Here is a 16,827-nt window from a genome sequence, read left to right on the forward strand (position 1 = left end):
TTTTGCAAGCTCAGTTTGAGCTGAGGGCTCAGGTTTCTCTGGAATACTTGCACTGTGTTCTTTCAGGGATTTAAGACATATATGCGGTGTTATATGTATGTCTCCTAAGTTTTGCTTAATAATAGTTACACTGAGGAACAGGGACTCTCCTCTGATGGTAGCCGGCTGCTATGCTTAACTGGTTTTAGAGTTATTTTGCTCTGGACATGGAGACTGTCACATTTCATCCGGAGTACTCCGTATATGGGATTCGTCCAGCATTGGCAGGAGGAAAGTCCACGTCCTCGGGGTTATGCTTCAGGAAGCTTTCCCTAGGGATTCACCGAGGGGTGGGTGTGTCCAGTGAGGGGCACTGTGGCTGCAGTGGGAGCGGAGTGGGGAGGAGCACATGCTGCAAGGAAAATCTCATTCGGGAAGAAAAAAAATAGAGGACTTTTTTTCATTCTGCGATGTGAGACTTTGTTCTGTGGCATGAGACTTTTCCCGTTCTGCATCCAGAGAAGGGCAATGGAGCTGGTGAAGAGTCTGAAGCACAAGCCGTATAAGGAGCGGCTGAAGAAGCTGGTACTGTTTAACCTGGAGAAAAGGAGGCTCAGGGATGACCTTATCACTCTACAACTGTGTGAAAGGAGGTTGTAGCCGGGTGGGCGTTGGTCTCTTTTCACAGGCAACCAGGGACAGGACAAGAGGACATAGTCTCGAGCTGCAACAGGGAAGGTTTAAGCTGGACATAAGGAGGAATTTCTTCACAGGGTGATTAGATATTAGAATAGATTTCCCAGGGAGGCGGTGGAGTCACCGTCCCTGGCGCTGTTTAAGGGAAGACGGGACGTAGTGCCATGGTCTAGTTGACACGGTGGTGTTCGCTCATAGGTTAGACTAGATCATCTCAGAGGTCTTTTCCAACCTAATCGATTCTGTGAGTCTCTGGTGTTCGGTACTCGGCTCTCCTCCGGGCAGGCAGAGAGTCCCCCTTCTCAGGAACGCTGGCGCTCCCGGCGGGCGGAGAAAGGCCGGTGGGAGCCGCCCGGCCCCGCTGTGAGGGGCGGGAATGAGCGGCTCCTCGCGGGCCGGGAAGGGGGGCCGGCTCCGCCCCGCGCACGGCGCTTCCCGGCGGGCCACGGGGCAGCGCCGGGGCGGTACCGGGGCGGTGTCTGCGCTCGCTGGCTGGAGGGGTCGCTGGGCCTGTCCGGCCTTTCCGGGTCCCCCGCCAGGCTCCGCTCCCTGCCCCCCCCCCGCAGGTAAGCTCCCGCCGCAGGTCCAACACCACGACCCCCGCCTGCCCCAGCTGGTCCCGGGCCGAACGGCTGCCTCGTTATTTCTGTTCGCATTAATGAAGCAGACGTGGGCCGTGTCGTCTTTGGGTCATCCCTTCTTTTTGCCTCATAGATTTTCTCTCAAAGCAGGTAAGAAGGGACCATGGGAGTTCAAGGACTTTGGAAGCTGCTCGAATGCACCGGGAGAACCATAAGCCCAGAAACGCTAGAAGGGAAAATTCTTGCTGTGGGTATCCTTTAAAAGTAAAGCTGGGGAGCCAAAACTGTGAGGGAAATTATCTTAACTATTTCCCTTACTTATAAGTGATCATCTTTTCTTGTTGTGATTATGATGATTATTGTTGTTATTAATTTTAAATTAACACATTTTGGTAGGTGAATTTTATGCTTTATAATATGTGGAATAGTAAGCTCTTTCTGTTTTTATTGTTTGAAGAATAGGCTTTTCTGAATAGGTTCCTTACAAAAGTGTTGGACTCTAGGATTTTGTGCTTTATAAATAAACGTGCTGCTCTCTGTAGGACTGTAAGATGAAAAAAATTAAATGCTTAAGAATTAGCTTTCCTATCCTGTATGCTTGGTTAAATGCTGGAAAGATGTGGAGGGAAATTAGCCTTCATTTATGTGTAAAAATAATTGGGGAGGTACTTGCTCCACAGTTCCTTCCACTCTACTTTTTATGCAGGGCAATAAGGGCAAGAATTTATTCTTCTCCAAAGTTCACAGCTATTTGGATAATTTTGGTTTCCATAAGCCAAGCCTGAAGCAGTGGGCAAAAGCCACTCAGTCAAATATGTGCACTTTATAGAAACTTAATGTAGTATATGTGTAAGAGAGCACAGTTTTTCCTCTCAGCGGTTCTTTAAGATATCAGTATTTGGTTGAACCAAGCAATAAAGGGAGCCAGAGATCGTGGTGGTGTTTCCGTACGGAATGCTCACCTCCTCACTCTGTTCCATCGACTCTGCAAGTTACTGTTTTTCCGAATTCGACCTGTCTTTGTTTTTGACGGAGAGGCGCCTCTTCTGAAGAGACAAACCTTGGTAAGTGCCTTTGCTGAGTCATTGCAATGCAAAATAGGGTGTGCGTCCGCTGAAACTGAGTAGCCATGTTCAATTTTCTTCCTACTGTTCTGCCTATGCTTCTGATCTGTGAGGATGGAGGGCTTGAAGCCACTGCTGTGCAGTGTCCTCTGCAGTCCCAACCTGGGTTAGCTCTTGGAGCATGCGGCAGCTCTCTTTTGATAGAGGCGGGTTTGATTTCCATAGAAACCAGGTTGTGGAGAAGTAGAGGATGGCATAAGCCTGGATCATGCTCCAGAATGGACCTGAATGAACTCTTGTGGCATTTGTACCCAGAAGCTGAAAGCTGTTCCCAAGTCCCACAGAGGAAACAGATGTAGATTTAGAGGATTTGAAGGCTGTGACCCCAGTAGTGTAGGATGATTTAGGAGTAGCTCGTAGGCTCAGCACACTGAATTTTAACAGTGATTCGTTGGATGTGCATCTTCAGCATCTAGCAAAATCTTGTTGGTGTTAATCTTATTTTCACAGGCTAAGCGAAGACAAAGAAAGGAAGTTGCCATCAGTGATTCCAGGGAAACTACAGAGAAACTCTTGAAAACGCTTTTGAAGAGACATGTTATCAAAACTGCTCTTGCGGGAAAAAGGCAAGAATAAAAATTATTTTTCCCTCATTTATAAATGTCAGATAATTCCTTATATAGCTGTTAATCACTGTGGGTTTTTTTTTTCCTTTTCCCTAAGCAATGAAGTTTTGCCCAGTATTACACAAGTTCGAAGAGGAGAAATTGATGATATGTACGTATTGCCTGCTTTAGAAGATGAAGAGAAGAATAGGTAGGTAAAATTAAAAAAAATAGCTTAAACTAGGATAAAAGCATTAAACACATTTTTTGATGCTGCTGAAAGGCCTTTGATCTATGAGATTCCATAATATATGAAGTATATTTTTAATTTATATTTCATTTCAGTTTCTTTTTGGAGGGTTTGTTTATAACTGTACACAGAACCCTTGTAGTTACTTATGAGAAAGTAACAGAAGAAGCTTTCAGCCCACAGATTAAATTTCTACACTGGATTCATGTTTAAGGATGAAAGGTCTACCTCAGTCTCTGTGACCGTATCTATACAACTAAATGGGACTGATTGCTCAAACTTGGGTGACTGCTGCCTGTATGATTCTGTTTTGTGTCCCCTTGTTCAGAGCACTGACGTGTTCAGCAGAAGCAGGCTTTGTTTGTGCTGTCAAATATGACAAATAACAAAACTGAGAACATGAAACTATGCGTTAGATTGCTCTATGTATATCTGTCCTTTCATGTAATTTAAACACTGACCATCAGATAAGGATTTAAGCAGCATCAGTTGTCTCAATCTAGTTTTAGCTGACATAAGTCTGCCTTCTTGCTTTCTGCTCAGATCTTTTTGACCTGTGTATGTATTTATAATGTGTGTTTATATGTATATATATATATGTGTGTGTGTGTATTTTTGTACTTACTACCAAAGCGATGACTAATGTCCTTTTGCTTTAAATAGGAACTTTATTTTCCTGGGTAAATATCTACACCTTTTGTTTTCTCTTTGTGATTTTTAGCTCGGAGGAGGAGGAAGAAAAAGAATGGCAAATGAGAGTGAGCCAAAAAAAGATGTTGCAAGTAAGTGCAACCTAATTGCCCTGTTACTGTGAACAGTCTTCTCATTCATGTGCTATGCTTAAAAGATAAACAAAAAGCTTAAAAAAGCCCAAATGTTTGGAGATATAAGTCTTACTATAGCATTGCTTCTCAAGCAAACAAGTTAATTTTTGGTACTATTAGACTTCCTGATAATGAGGAAATATAAATGTAATTTCTCCACTAGGATACAATGGAAGAGAAATTTTTTATGGTATCCTTTTTTTCTTTTTACTACTTTCTCTGAACATATTGAGAAAAAATTGGTTTTTCTGATGATGTACGTGACATGTATGCATTTATGCACATGTGTATGCATATAAAAAACAGCATTTAACAAAATTCCTGTGCTTCTCCACATATGAACTGATGCTGAAGCATTTCATTCCTTGAGTTTTCACAGATAAATTCTGTATTTGCTTCTGTTGTGCTCACAGGAAGAGGATAAGAGAAATATATAACTTAAGGAGAAGACATAATGAGTAATAAAATTATCTCTGCTTTCATCAATAGGAAAAAAAAAAAGAAAAAACTCTTGAAAATACTGTTTATCTTTGAAGTCGTTCTTATTCAGGAGAACCTCTTTAGAAAGATAAAATCAGACTAACTGAGGCTATAGAACCTACTTCTGTGATTTATACAAATATCTTTTTGTAAAAAGAATAAAACCAAGTTTCTCTGTATAATGTACATCAATAATTATGTACTTTACATTGTTTTATTATGTAGCAGTTACCTTTTTTTTTCCTTGTTTTCTTTACCATATAGAAAGTAGCACAAAATTCTTAAGGTTTTTTTTTTTGGTCTTGTTGTTTGGAATGATGCTCTAAATATTTTACTATTTTTGCTGTGCTGTAATATAAAATATATATTTTATGTTATTTTCCATTTTTATAGGAACAGTTATGTGAAAATCCTTATGCTGTAGATATTGAATCAGAAGATTTCAACAAGCTGCCTCCAGAAGTAAAACATGAGATCTTGACTGATATTAAAGAACTTACAAAGCGAAGAAGAACGTTATTTGAAGCAATGCCAGAGGTAATATTTAAAATAGTTTTCAAGACAACAGAATGGAGCTATTGCCATTAATGCAGATGAGGACTATGTAAGCATATCACATCTGGAAAACTTTACTCCCTGGACTACTTAATAAGAGATGTTATATTGAGGGGGAAAAAAATCCAATGAGATAATGACTCTTAACAGCCTTATCTCTTGATTTCCACTAAAATTAGCAGAGCTAATTCAGTTTGGCAAGAACGAGAAAAAGCGTACTCTGTCTCGTGCCTCATCAGCATTATGCCCAAGATTTCAATTGCAAAAACAAGCTAGTGGTGTGGATAAACCAGGCAGAATGAACACAGCTAGGATTCCAAACCCTGAGGTTGTTAGGGGAGCTGGCAGCTGGGAAAAGGCTTTTGTAACTTAGGCAGATGTGTTGCTGAAGCTGCTCAGAGACAAATGGAGAATCCTACAGTGCCGCTTCTGCAGTTAGATTTGAAAGTACAGTATATGTCAGATCAAATGATAGCTAAGAATCATAATTTTAAAATGGTCCACGTGTGGATTCTGTTTTAATTGCTTTCTTTTTTAAGATGGAAATGACCTCTGCAAGCCAACTAAGTTTTGTTGGTCACATAATTGAGATTTCATGTTTAACCAGCAGTCAGAACTACTGGTACCTTTTAGAATTGTTGCATGTTTCCAGGATAGTATTGCTGTCGCTTGGGAGTGCAGCAGTCAGTAAAACACAAATGTTACGTGTTTAAAGGAACTCTTAAAAGAGTTTCCACACTCTCCAGAGTGTGGGAAATGAACTTGCTTAAAGGGGGCATTTTATTTCAATTGACTTGTTTGTTTTGTTTTGTTTCATTTTGTTTTGTTTTGTTTTGAGGACTCCAATGAGTTTTCCCAGTACCAGCTTAGGGGCTTGCTTAAAAAAAGCAACCTCAATCGGTGCATAGAGAATGTGCAAAAAGAAATGAATCAACAGCACTCGGGTGAAATCCAAACACAATATGAAAATGAAGGTGGTTTTGTGAAAGAAGTGGAATCAAGGAGGGTGGTCTCTGAAGAGACTTCTCACTATATTCTGATAAAGGGTATGTCAGGTCTTAATTTTGTAAAACCTCTTGTTTGGAGTGTACACTCTGCAGCTGGCAGTTTTTAAAAAAAACCCTGAATATTGTTTACGGGCACATGTAGCCAGTACTTTGTATGAAATGTGCATTACTATTGTACATAATTAACTATGATCTGTAAATCTGTAGAAAAGTGGTTTATTAATCTTTATATAATGATGTTCATTATGTAAAATGGAATGTTATTATAAAGCAGTTTTTTACTAAAACAAAAAAATCAACAAAAAACTTTCTTTCAGGTATTCAAGCAAAAGAAGCTATAAATAGAGACTTGGAAACTACTGCAGGACCCTCATCAAAAATGCTTGAATTGACTAAATTGAATAAAATCAACGAATCTCCTGCTAATGCAAAGCTAGTTGCATCTGACAAGATGCAAACAGAGAAAGATAATAATGTGGTGACAGCACCACCCTCTCCTCGGACTTTGCTTGCTATCCAGACTGCTATGGTAGAAAGCAACTCAGAAGAAGAACTGGATACAGAACAATTGAATGTAGACCAATTTGTAACAGAGGAAGGCAGTGTGTCTCCAAGAACACTACGGGCAATTCAGCAAGCTCTGAGTGATGAGGATAAAAGGGAGGAAGTTGTTACTATTAGAACTGATGGAGTGCTACCAGAAAGATCAGAAGTGAAAGATTTTCTGCTTAGTAGCTCAGATGAGGAAGAGCAGATTCCTGAAGTTAAGGAGGGAAAAAACATACTTACAGCTACAGTTTGTTCGTCAATCCAAGTGACTATGCATGGTGCTGAATTTGAACAGGAAAGTCAGAAGCTGGAAGAAAATCATATTACACCCAAAGACACAGCTGAAAATTACTCTTCTACTGACAATACTAAAAAAGGCAAAGAAGATGTAAGCAAAGAAGAAAATGGTTCAAAAAATTGTATTGCACCCAAGGATACCAATATATCCAGAGCGGAAAATTATTCATTTATTGACAATACTAGAAAAGACACAGAAGATTTAGACAAAGAAGAAAATGGTTCCAAAAATCATATTTCACCCAAAGATATCAGTATATCCAGAGCTGAAAATTATTCTTGTATTGAAAATACTAGGAAAGGCAAAGAAGACTTAGAAAAAGAAGAAAATGGTTCCAAAATGGACTTAAAGTCTTTGGAAGATAAGGATATGAATTTGTGTGTGCAGAAGCCAAGTTGTTCCTCTGTACAAACTAGTATAGGGGCTTTGATTCATGCTGCAACAACAGACCTTTCTAAAAATGAGAAAAACTTGAAAATTTCTGAAAATATAGAGGAAGTAATTTCACAAACAGAAGAGAATGTATCTGAGGTACAGAAACATATTAGAGTTTTTCCAGAAGCAAGAGGTCCTGAGGAGGACAGAGAAGGGATTTCACAGTCTGAAGACAGTGATTCCGATGGTATGTGCTTTTTAATTGTGTAAAAAGATAAAAAATAGGAACTTAGCATATTTGTAGTCATTTGAAGTTAACCTTTTCTCTCAGTGCGAAATGCTTTAAATACACCTATCCCTACACATACAGGAGGTGGGAAGAAAATCTGAGCTATGTTTTTCCCCTTGGTGTCACATTTTATCATTGAAACCTGAGTATAAAATACAAAAAGCCAGGAAAGCATGTTGTTGTGTACACTGAATTTAACTGGCGTATTAATGGTCAGCCACTTGGTTTGTGTAATTTCACAATCCTTATATCTAAATCTGCATATGTTCAAGTATCTGTTTTCTCTTAATAGCAAGCTTTATTGAAGTGGATACTGAAATCAGTAATGAGACTGAGTTTCCTACTAAATATGATGAAAAACTGGGTGATGAAACAGCACTTTCAGAAGTAGAGACAGACAGACCTGATGTTGTCACACAGGAGCTGCTGAAGGAGTCTGACGAAGTGCAGTTGGGAAATGCTCAGAATGTTGAAAGAGAAGCTGATAATAAAGATGCAGTGGATGAGTGGCAAGACATCAGTTTGGTAACTTATTCTCCTTGTTACTTGTTTTGAGCTATAAATGGAGTACTTTGTCTCCAAGTAGTTGTTAAGGAAAACTATTGGACAACTTTGTATTGTTTCATTGCTTTCTCATATATGTGTCTAATTGTACAGGAACTGATTTTTGTTTAAAGATAGTTAATCATAATCTCCCTGAAATCAGAGGGAAACTTTAAGGGTTTAGCACGCTGATGACAACCTATCCCTGGTACTGCATTAGAGAAGCTGTAACAACTTCTGAGTGTGAATTAATGGATCATATACTACTAGAATAATTATAGCCAGAGACTTAGTGCTGTACTTAACTAAGTATACCTGAATTGTTGAAATAATGAAAGTCTTGGTTTATATTTTCAGGAAGAACTAGAAGAATTAGAAAGGGACCTTTCTACTGAGCAAAATATGCTTCAGTCTCAAAAACAGCAGCAGGAGCGTGTTGCTGCTTCTGTAACAGGACAGATGTTCTTGGAAAGCCAGGTAGTATTTGCTGAGTCATTTTGATTTGGTTCACTTCTCCACCCTAGTAATTTACTCAAAAGCTGTTAGTAATTTTTGTTAATTATAGGTCTCCTTTCTTCCTCTAGCTGAGTGGGGAACATAATCCAGAATTGTGTAAATAGCACAAGTCTGTAAACCTAGTGTGTGTTGGATATTTAACTGAAGTTAACTAATGTATTCCATAAAAGCAAAAACGCATCAAAATACATGTATATCAAAACACTATCCAAAGAATGATTAGTCTGCCCACTGTTTCCTGCTTGATATGAATGTTTCTCAGATGCTTTCAACTATTTTCTTATCTAAAGTGATGACCAATTTTTTTAAAATATGATTTTTTTTTTTTTTTCATTTAACCTGCATCTTTCTTTCATGGAGCCCACATAACTGTAATGCATGGAATTTTCTCCTTGCTGTGGAAAACACAGTAGTTAAGTATGCTTGTGTAATTAAGATAGCAGGTTCTCAAACTCTGTGCTAATAGGGTGCTCAAGTAGTGCTTGACTTATGTGGAACTATCTGCCTGAGATAAGTGTGATTTCCCCCTTACTTAACTGCGCTTGGCACTTTTTAGGGGAAATTAAGATTTGGTGCCAAATATTAAATACATCCCAAGTGTGAATCTAGCAGTTCCAAGTCAAGCAGAAGTATAATAGAAGTTAATTCTTTAGATGAATTGTTGCTTTCCCTCCATCCTACAGGAGCTTCTGCGTCTGTTTGGCATTCCATATATCGAAGCTCCAATGGAAGCAGAGGCACAGTGTGCCATACTGGACCTTACTGACCAGACCTCTGGGACAATCACCGATGACAGTGATGTTTGGTTGTTTGGCGCACGACACGTTTATAAAAATTTCTTCAGCCAGAACAAATATGTAGAATATTATCAGTATATTGATTTGCAAAATGAGCTAGGTAAGCCTCAGGTATTGGTTTGTTAAACACAGTCTTTAATAAGACAGCGCTGCCATCTGTCTCTTTGAAATTGTGTTTTCTACAGAATTTTGTGTGTCTGTTATTACAATGCCTGTTCTTTGGGTAGTCTCTAAAGCCATTCAGTTAGGTTGCTGTTTTTACTGCCAACTGACCACCCTGAATATACAAACTCCTGCATTTCATATACTGAGTTAATGTGATGATCATCAAGGCTGGAGATATGAACTATGATATCAGTTCCTGGGTAAATGTTAGCATGACTTTCCTGATGTGGTAGGAAAATTATATTCTGATGTCATCAAATTTATAGTCTTCTGGAAATGGAAGTTAGTTTTGGGCATACTGACACATAATGTGTTAAAAGAGGATCAGAAATATGTGTATGCTATGTAAAACATTTTTCATTTAGTTAACACTGACAGATTTTTTCCTTCTTTCAGATTGCTCTTCAGACTAATCAAATTGTTGCTAATTTTGTTGAACTACTAAACTTCAGTGTCACATAGTGTATTAGGGAAAATATGAGCTGAGTTAAACTTGTTATTATGTCTTTTTCTAGCAGAATTCTTAAAATCAGTTTTGACACTTTCAAATTTGAGAGGCTATAGACTTTGAAGTAATATTTTAATGTCTTCATCATGTAACATTTCATACCATTTTTGTGTGATGAAAAATATATCTTTGGTTTCTTCTTCCAGCAAATTGAATGGAATATTTTTTCCCCTACTGAAGTATGCTACTGTAACTTACTTGGAAAGAATTGCTGTAAAAGCATGTGTGTGATTTTTAACTGTTATTAATGTAATAAGCCAGAGCTTTTATTTATTTATTGGGGAAAAATAGTCACCATCGGTCTTTGTGTCACATTCCTCTGCAGCCTTGTACTGCTACTTCTTTCCTATGCGTTGCACAATTCTTCTTTCTTAGCTCCGTTCTTGATAGATATCCTGACTAGCATGATGATGATCTTGCTTTGTGTGTTTAGAATCACGTGCCTCCTTTTCTGCATTGAATTTTTTTTAAAGTTATTTTTTATTTAAATCTAAATTATTGAAGCTGGTCACTAAAAATCAATCTGGTTGCCTCAAACCTTATATCAAGTAGAAGTGGTCGGCTGAGTTTTTCCTTCTTTCTGGCTGTTCCACAGGCTCTTCTGGCCTACTTAGTAACTGCACCAGCACAGAACAAAAGGCTCCCAGTTGGGGAACACTTAAGAAGCAGAGGCATTGATATTATGGGCTAGAATTCAAACAGAATGTTTTTAATTAAACATTTTTTTAGTAAAGCATTATTAAATTTGAGTCCGCATTAGATGGGAATATTACAGTAATTGGATAAAATAAATGTAAAAAAAATAAATCTCTTAGCAACCCTGAATTTCCCAAAGGTTTTGACATTAGACAATCATTTAGGTTGGAAAAGACCTCTGAGGTCATCGAGTCCAGCCTTTGATCACCACCTTACCAACTAGACTGTGGCACTGAGTGCCATGTCCAGTTGTTTCTTGAACACCTCCAGGGGTGGTGAATCCACCACCTCCCCAGGCAGCCTATTCCAATGTTTAACAACCCTTTTTGTGAAAAAATTCCTCTCGATGTCCATTGTAACAGTTTAATTTTGGCAAGATGTATTTGCCCAGTTAGCACAACTATTGGTGCTTGACCTAGCAGGAGCATATTTGTAGTGCTCTAGAATATAACTGAGCAAATTCTGATGTTGAACTAAATATAATTTTACAGAGTAAATGCCTTTGCTTTCCTTTTGATTTTTACCTTTCAGATAATATTTTTTAATTTGTAAGAGAATAAATGCTGAATCCACTGGTTTTATTTGGTTTATGCACTTTCTTTTACAGGGTTGGATAGAAGCAAGCTAATTAATTTGGCGTACTTGCTTGGAAGTGACTACACTGAGGGCATCCCAAATGTTGGCTTCGTAACAGCGATGGAGATTTTAAATGAATTTCCTGGGCATGGCTTAGAACCACTCTTAAAATTTGCGTACGCTTCATTCTATTTTGCTCTTTTCTCTCTCCATATTATGAAAATGAATATGCTTTGCTGCTGCTTAAGCATGCACCAAGACATATGACCATCTTTGACCATCATTAAGGAGACTAAGCTGCAAAACATGTGTCTCCATTATATCACTATTTGAAATGATAGGTAAATAAGGTGACATATTGATACAGCGATTACAATGAGTGAGCAATTACAGCAAAATAGAATAGCTGTAAAACTGTGTGACTGCCTCAGAGTTCATTGCAGAGCTGGATCCATAATGGAGCAGAGGTTTATTCTGCCTGAGTTTGTGAGAAGTTGCTATAGCTTGTTCATAGAGAAAAGAGGATGGATGACCTGGAAAGAGACAGACAGGTAGGCTGTGGGGAAGAACAAGATTTGAAGAGGGCCAAGGCAGTTGTATTGGCAAAGGCAAGGATGGTTAGAAGGTTTGGTTTTTTGTTTGGGTTTTTTGGTTGGTTGGTTGGTTTTGTTGGGGTTGGTTTGGTTTGGGTTTTCTTTTTGTTTTCTTTTTTTTCCCCTTTCATACCAAAAAAATCTCCAAAAATGATCCTTGTGTGTGGAAGCGAGGCTGAAGTTAGGGTCTTCTGTTTAGCAATTTATGGGGAATCCAGGTGATGTTTACTACTGTGGCTTACAATGACTGCATTTAATGTGTGTGTTTTGTCTTTTCTGCTTTCAGATTATTTATCACTTTGACCGTCCTTTATTTAGAAATTTTCTACCTCATACCTTGTAGCAACTGAAGTAGAGAGACTAAGGCTATTGAAATAAGCATGGTGGCTCTTGATACTTCCAATTATATGTTATGGAGGCAAATTAATAATCTCTGTTTTTCAGTGAGTGGTGGAATGAGGCTCAGAAGAATAAGAAATTGAGACCTAATCCACATGATACCAAGGTCAAGAAGAAACTGCGGGAGCTCCAGCTTTCTTCAGGTTTCCCAAATCCGGCAGTGGCAGAAGCGTACCTGAAGCCTGTGGTGGATGAGACAAGGAGTTCGTTCACCTGGGGGAAACCTGACTTAGAGCAGATCAGAGAATATCCTTTTACTGTATGGTAGGACTTGTTAGGTAAAAGTACTCAAAGTTCATAAAGTGTGTTAGTGAGTCAGTAATCGAGTGGCAAGTTCTTAACATCTCTTGGGTGTGAGGGGCCTCCAGCCCTATCTGCGTGCGCTTTCCTAAAATGACACCAGCTCTGGAATGGAAGGGAATGCAGCCATGCTTGTGTGGTACTCAAGGCTGCTGTGCCCTCCTAGAGAGTGGGCTGCTTTGCTTTGTGTGGAAAGAGAATCTTGTAGCTGGCCTAACTAATTAGTTTTGATCTTCCTGCTTCTGTAACTGTCCTGTGCTTGTTTCTAGACTTAGAGTGAGTGGGATTGTTTGCACACTCCTGGTGTATGTTTGCCATTTTTCATGAATAAGTCTCAAAGCCTAATCAGAAATGGTGTTTCAATCTGCACATTATCCCTAGTAATTCCCTGCATTTCTTCCAGTAATGTCTGTTTTTTGAATCTGTTGCAGTCTGAGCTGCAGTGGATTGTTGAAAAGTAGATGGCAATGCATGCAGAGCTAATAGTGTTTTAAACAGTAAATGGAATTTCCAGTGTGTGCAAGTGTAAAAATAAGGTTTATTTATAGGTATTTTGTCTTATGACAATACTGTATAGCCAAAGTGAGTTCTGTCTTCACTGAAACATGCCTTTGGAAGTGTTGATATTAGAGAAAAGGTTCTGCAACTATTGGAGATGTAACAGTGTGATTCGTGATGCATAGCGTAATACTGGAACAGTCCACATAAACCAGCTATTATAACTTAGAGTCTTTTCTCTAGTTTTATACTAGAAGAACTTTTGAATTGGAGCAACTTTCCGACAGACATTGTTTACTTGAGGAATTTTCATTTTACGTGTTTACACAATAGTAGTTAATAGCCATTTTGTAAAGTTCTTTGACTTTCTGCACATTCTGTAAGGATCACTTTGGCTGGACTACAACAAAGATAGATGGAATCCTTTTGCCTGTGATGAAACAACTGAATGTGCAGCAGGTAAAGTATAAAACCTATAGTTTAAGGGCAACTGGAAAATTGTGAGAAGCATTTTAAAATTAAGAGCAAGGATTTAAACTAAAATATGTTTCTCGAAAACTGGGCTTTGGTCATATGTTTTATAATCTTTATGTATATATATTTAAATCATTAAACATACTTCTCCAGACTTCATTGCTGTATGATTTGAGTGTGCTGTGAGGGACTCTACATAATTTCAATTGTTGGTCTCAAATTTTATTATCTATCAAGCACCTATCTCAAATCGAGGCTGCTGTTTCTTCTGGATGTAGTTGATGCTACAGGTGCCTCAAGCAACTTTAGTAATTTTAAACGACAATGTGCTGTCTCTAAAAAGTATTTATAAAAATACCCCTAAGGTTTTGGTGAAGTGATACTGCCCATTTGATGCCATACATATCCTTTGAGGAGGAATGCAGGCTGAACTGCTGAGCAAGTGCCCATTAATAATATTATTCTAATTTCCAAATAAATGTTCTGTCAACTTTAATAAAAGCTGAAAGGGAATAGTGATGCATACTGTGAAAACTGTCAAAGTCAGTTGTGAAATTGATCACCCAATCTCAGGCTGTTTTCTCCTTTTGTCATATACAAGGTAGGTATGTTGTCTAAACCAGTGTTCTAGGTTCTCTGTATCACTCAAAGGATTGAAAGGTACTAAACCCCATGGTTAAATAGTTATACTTTCAGGTTGACTGGAGCATCCTTTGGAAGCGTCTGTTTCTCCTAGACAATTTTAGGGAAAATATAGAGGACTAGCTTAGTCTCTACAATAAGCCTAGCTGTGGCTGAATAGCACAGATCCATCCTGTATGACTACTTCTAGTTCTACTCTTCAGAATTACACTGTAGCAGCATGTGGTACAACGAACTTGAATCAAATGACTGTGTGTTGCACTTGCAGGCACAAATGTGAAGTGCACTTACAACATTTACTTAGTAAACATTCTGCTGTTTTAACAGCTTGAAGCTAAGGATGTGTTTGTAAGGACATCCTTAAGAGCACTACAGAGGTTCTCTGTATTAGGATTGAAAATAGCAACATATGTCTAATCATCAGCAGCACAATGTTTATGAATTTCACTGGAGGTTGCTACTTATTTGGTTTCTGTAAAGGTTCTTGTTGTATAATTTATAATAAGGTATAGGTATTACTTAATAATGCATCTTATTGTTCACATCTATGTGCACATGTATTAATTTCATTAGTCCTTTGTCCTGCTTTAGTTTTGGGTGGCTTATAGCATAGCTGCGATAACAACTGAATTCCTATCCTATTCAAAGGTGTTTTTCTGTTTTATTTTTGATAGACTCAGCTTCGAATTGATTCATTCTTCAGACTAGAGCAGCATGAAAAACTAACTATTAAAAGTCAGAGACTGCGCAGAGCTGTGACTTGCCTGAAGAGAAAGGAAAAAGAAGCAGACGATGAAATTCAGGAGATCACTGCTGTTACAGAGATGGAACCTGAACAGCATGAGAAAACAAAAGGGGAAGGTACCACAGGCTGCGCAAATCTAACTGTGGCAACAAAAGCCCAGAGGGGAAAGAGAAGAAAACACTCAGATTCCAGAAAAGAATGTTTATATGGAGGTGGTTTTATTGGAAATTTGCATCTTTCAGAAACTTCTAGTGACTCCTCAGAGGACTCAGATAGTAGAGATTTAGGCAAGAGCAAAGGGAGGAAAAACACCTCTACGATAGAGACTGCAGACCATAAAGAGAAAAAGGGGTGCAGTAGCTCAAGTGATGAGGATGAAGACCTGGGAAATGTAGTCATGGTGACTGCCAAACCTGTGTTTGAGGGCAGAAAAAACAAATCACGGGGCAAGAGAGGAATAAGAAAGAAAAAGTCTTAAAGAAGAAAAGTAATAAAAAGGGCAGACTCTTGTGGCATTTATGATTTAAGCTTTGTAAATATTCTAATGAATTTTTGATAAAATATAATAAATTATTTCTATTTGTTATGTATTTGTCATGCATTTTCTGTCCAGACCTTAAATAGAAGGGATTCTAAGCAATGCAAAAACTAATTTTAGGACATTTACTCGTAAAGACCTAGATTGAACTTGATATAAGTTTTCTGGATTCAGATTTTAAAATTGAGCCAATATGTGATGTCCATTCATTTACATTCTGAGTTAATTGTTAAAATCACCTGCAATCTGTTGCTTCCTTAACTTAGAACTTAAATGAAATTTTGAAAACTACCTGGGTGATTTCTAGGTGTTGCAAGAAGGAAAATAAGTTCAATTAGTTTTGTTTTTCTTTTCCCTTCACTAAGCCTGTCTTGAAAGTAATGTTGTTTATTGAAGAGAGATGAAGCAAACTCTCGTAAAATCTCAAGGAAAAACACACAGTATAATAAGTCCTTACATAATCTGATGAGCAGTAATTGTTTATGTTCTGAATGTAAATGTCATGTTTCTAGATTTGGGTTTCCATGACCATATCAAAAGACAGTGTTTGTTTGAAAAAGTGGTGCAGCAACCCACTGGTTGCAGCACTCACATCAGATTAATTTGTGAGAGACAATGTGTTGGGCTCAGACTTCTCACACATCTCACCTCTTTGAATGATTGTAGAATTTATTTCTACCTCCTGTGGATTAAGGAGGAAAAGTACAGTCTTACTTTTATTCTCACATTACATTTTAGTCCTTCTTGCCTTTTTTTTTTGTCTTCTCATTTGATATTTCTACTGTGTTTCTCATTGTTTCATTGTTTGAAATCCAAGTCCATATATTTAAGTTTTGTATTAGATATTATCCTCCCCTAAAAGGATCAAGGGCTGACGTGAACTGGGTGCGATTTGACCCTCACAGTTGCAGAGAGTCTAATACTTCGTGTACAGTTTATATTGGGCAAAAATGATCCTCTTTAAACCTCTTTTCTAAAAGATTATAACATTTTAAGCAAATTCTCAGCCTGTACAGCCAGTTTACAGCACTAGTTTGTGAATCACTCATTGGTATTACTGAATTTTACTTTAAAAGTGTGTATCAGGTCTCAGTGAATTATTTAATAGTTTATAGGTCTAGAAGAGCTCCTGTTAATTTCTTCTGCTGAGTATGGTAAAGTACACACACCCTCACCTCTCTGTAGGGCTTGTTTAGTATTTTTGTACAATAATTTATCATTTTTCTGTAACACCTAGAAACCACAGTTGAGGTTGAAGTCTAATTTTTCTAAAAAATGTGTTAAG

General features: G+C 38.1%; 1 protein-coding gene across 2 annotated transcripts; it reads left to right on the forward strand.

The window, feature by feature from the left end:
* Positions 1-1,152: 1,152 nt before the first annotated feature.
* On the forward strand, positions 1,153-15,594 carry ERCC5 (ERCC excision repair 5, endonuclease). Of its 2 annotated transcripts, none has more exons than XM_027730742.2 (16): positions 1,153-1,241; positions 1,404-1,507; positions 2,145-2,320; positions 2,831-2,946; positions 3,044-3,136; positions 3,897-3,957; positions 4,873-5,016; positions 5,873-6,080; positions 6,359-7,510; positions 7,845-8,077; positions 8,453-8,572; positions 9,295-9,508; positions 11,385-11,529; positions 12,391-12,591; positions 13,518-13,602; positions 14,934-15,594. In XM_027730742.2, exons 2-16 carry the CDS (start codon positions 1,420-1,422, stop codon positions 15,480-15,482), a joined length of 3,585 nt encoding a protein of 1,194 aa, XP_027586543.2. In that variant the 5' UTR covers positions 1,153-1,241; positions 1,404-1,419; the 3' UTR covers positions 15,483-15,594. The 2 variants fall into 2 exon arrangements, with proteins under 2 accessions (XP_027586543.2, XP_027586545.2); XM_027730744.2 differs by having other exon boundaries at positions 1,407-1,507.
* The last annotated feature ends 1,233 nt before the right edge of the window (positions 15,595-16,827 follow it).

The sequence above is a fragment of the Pipra filicauda genome, unplaced genomic scaffold (assembly GCF_003945595.2).
Source record: "Pipra filicauda isolate LSUMZ 115617 unplaced genomic scaffold, ASM394559v2 scaffold125_size2111803_pilon, whole genome shotgun sequence".
NCBI classification, from domain to species: Eukaryota; Metazoa; Chordata; class Aves; order Passeriformes; family Pipridae; genus Pipra; species Pipra filicauda.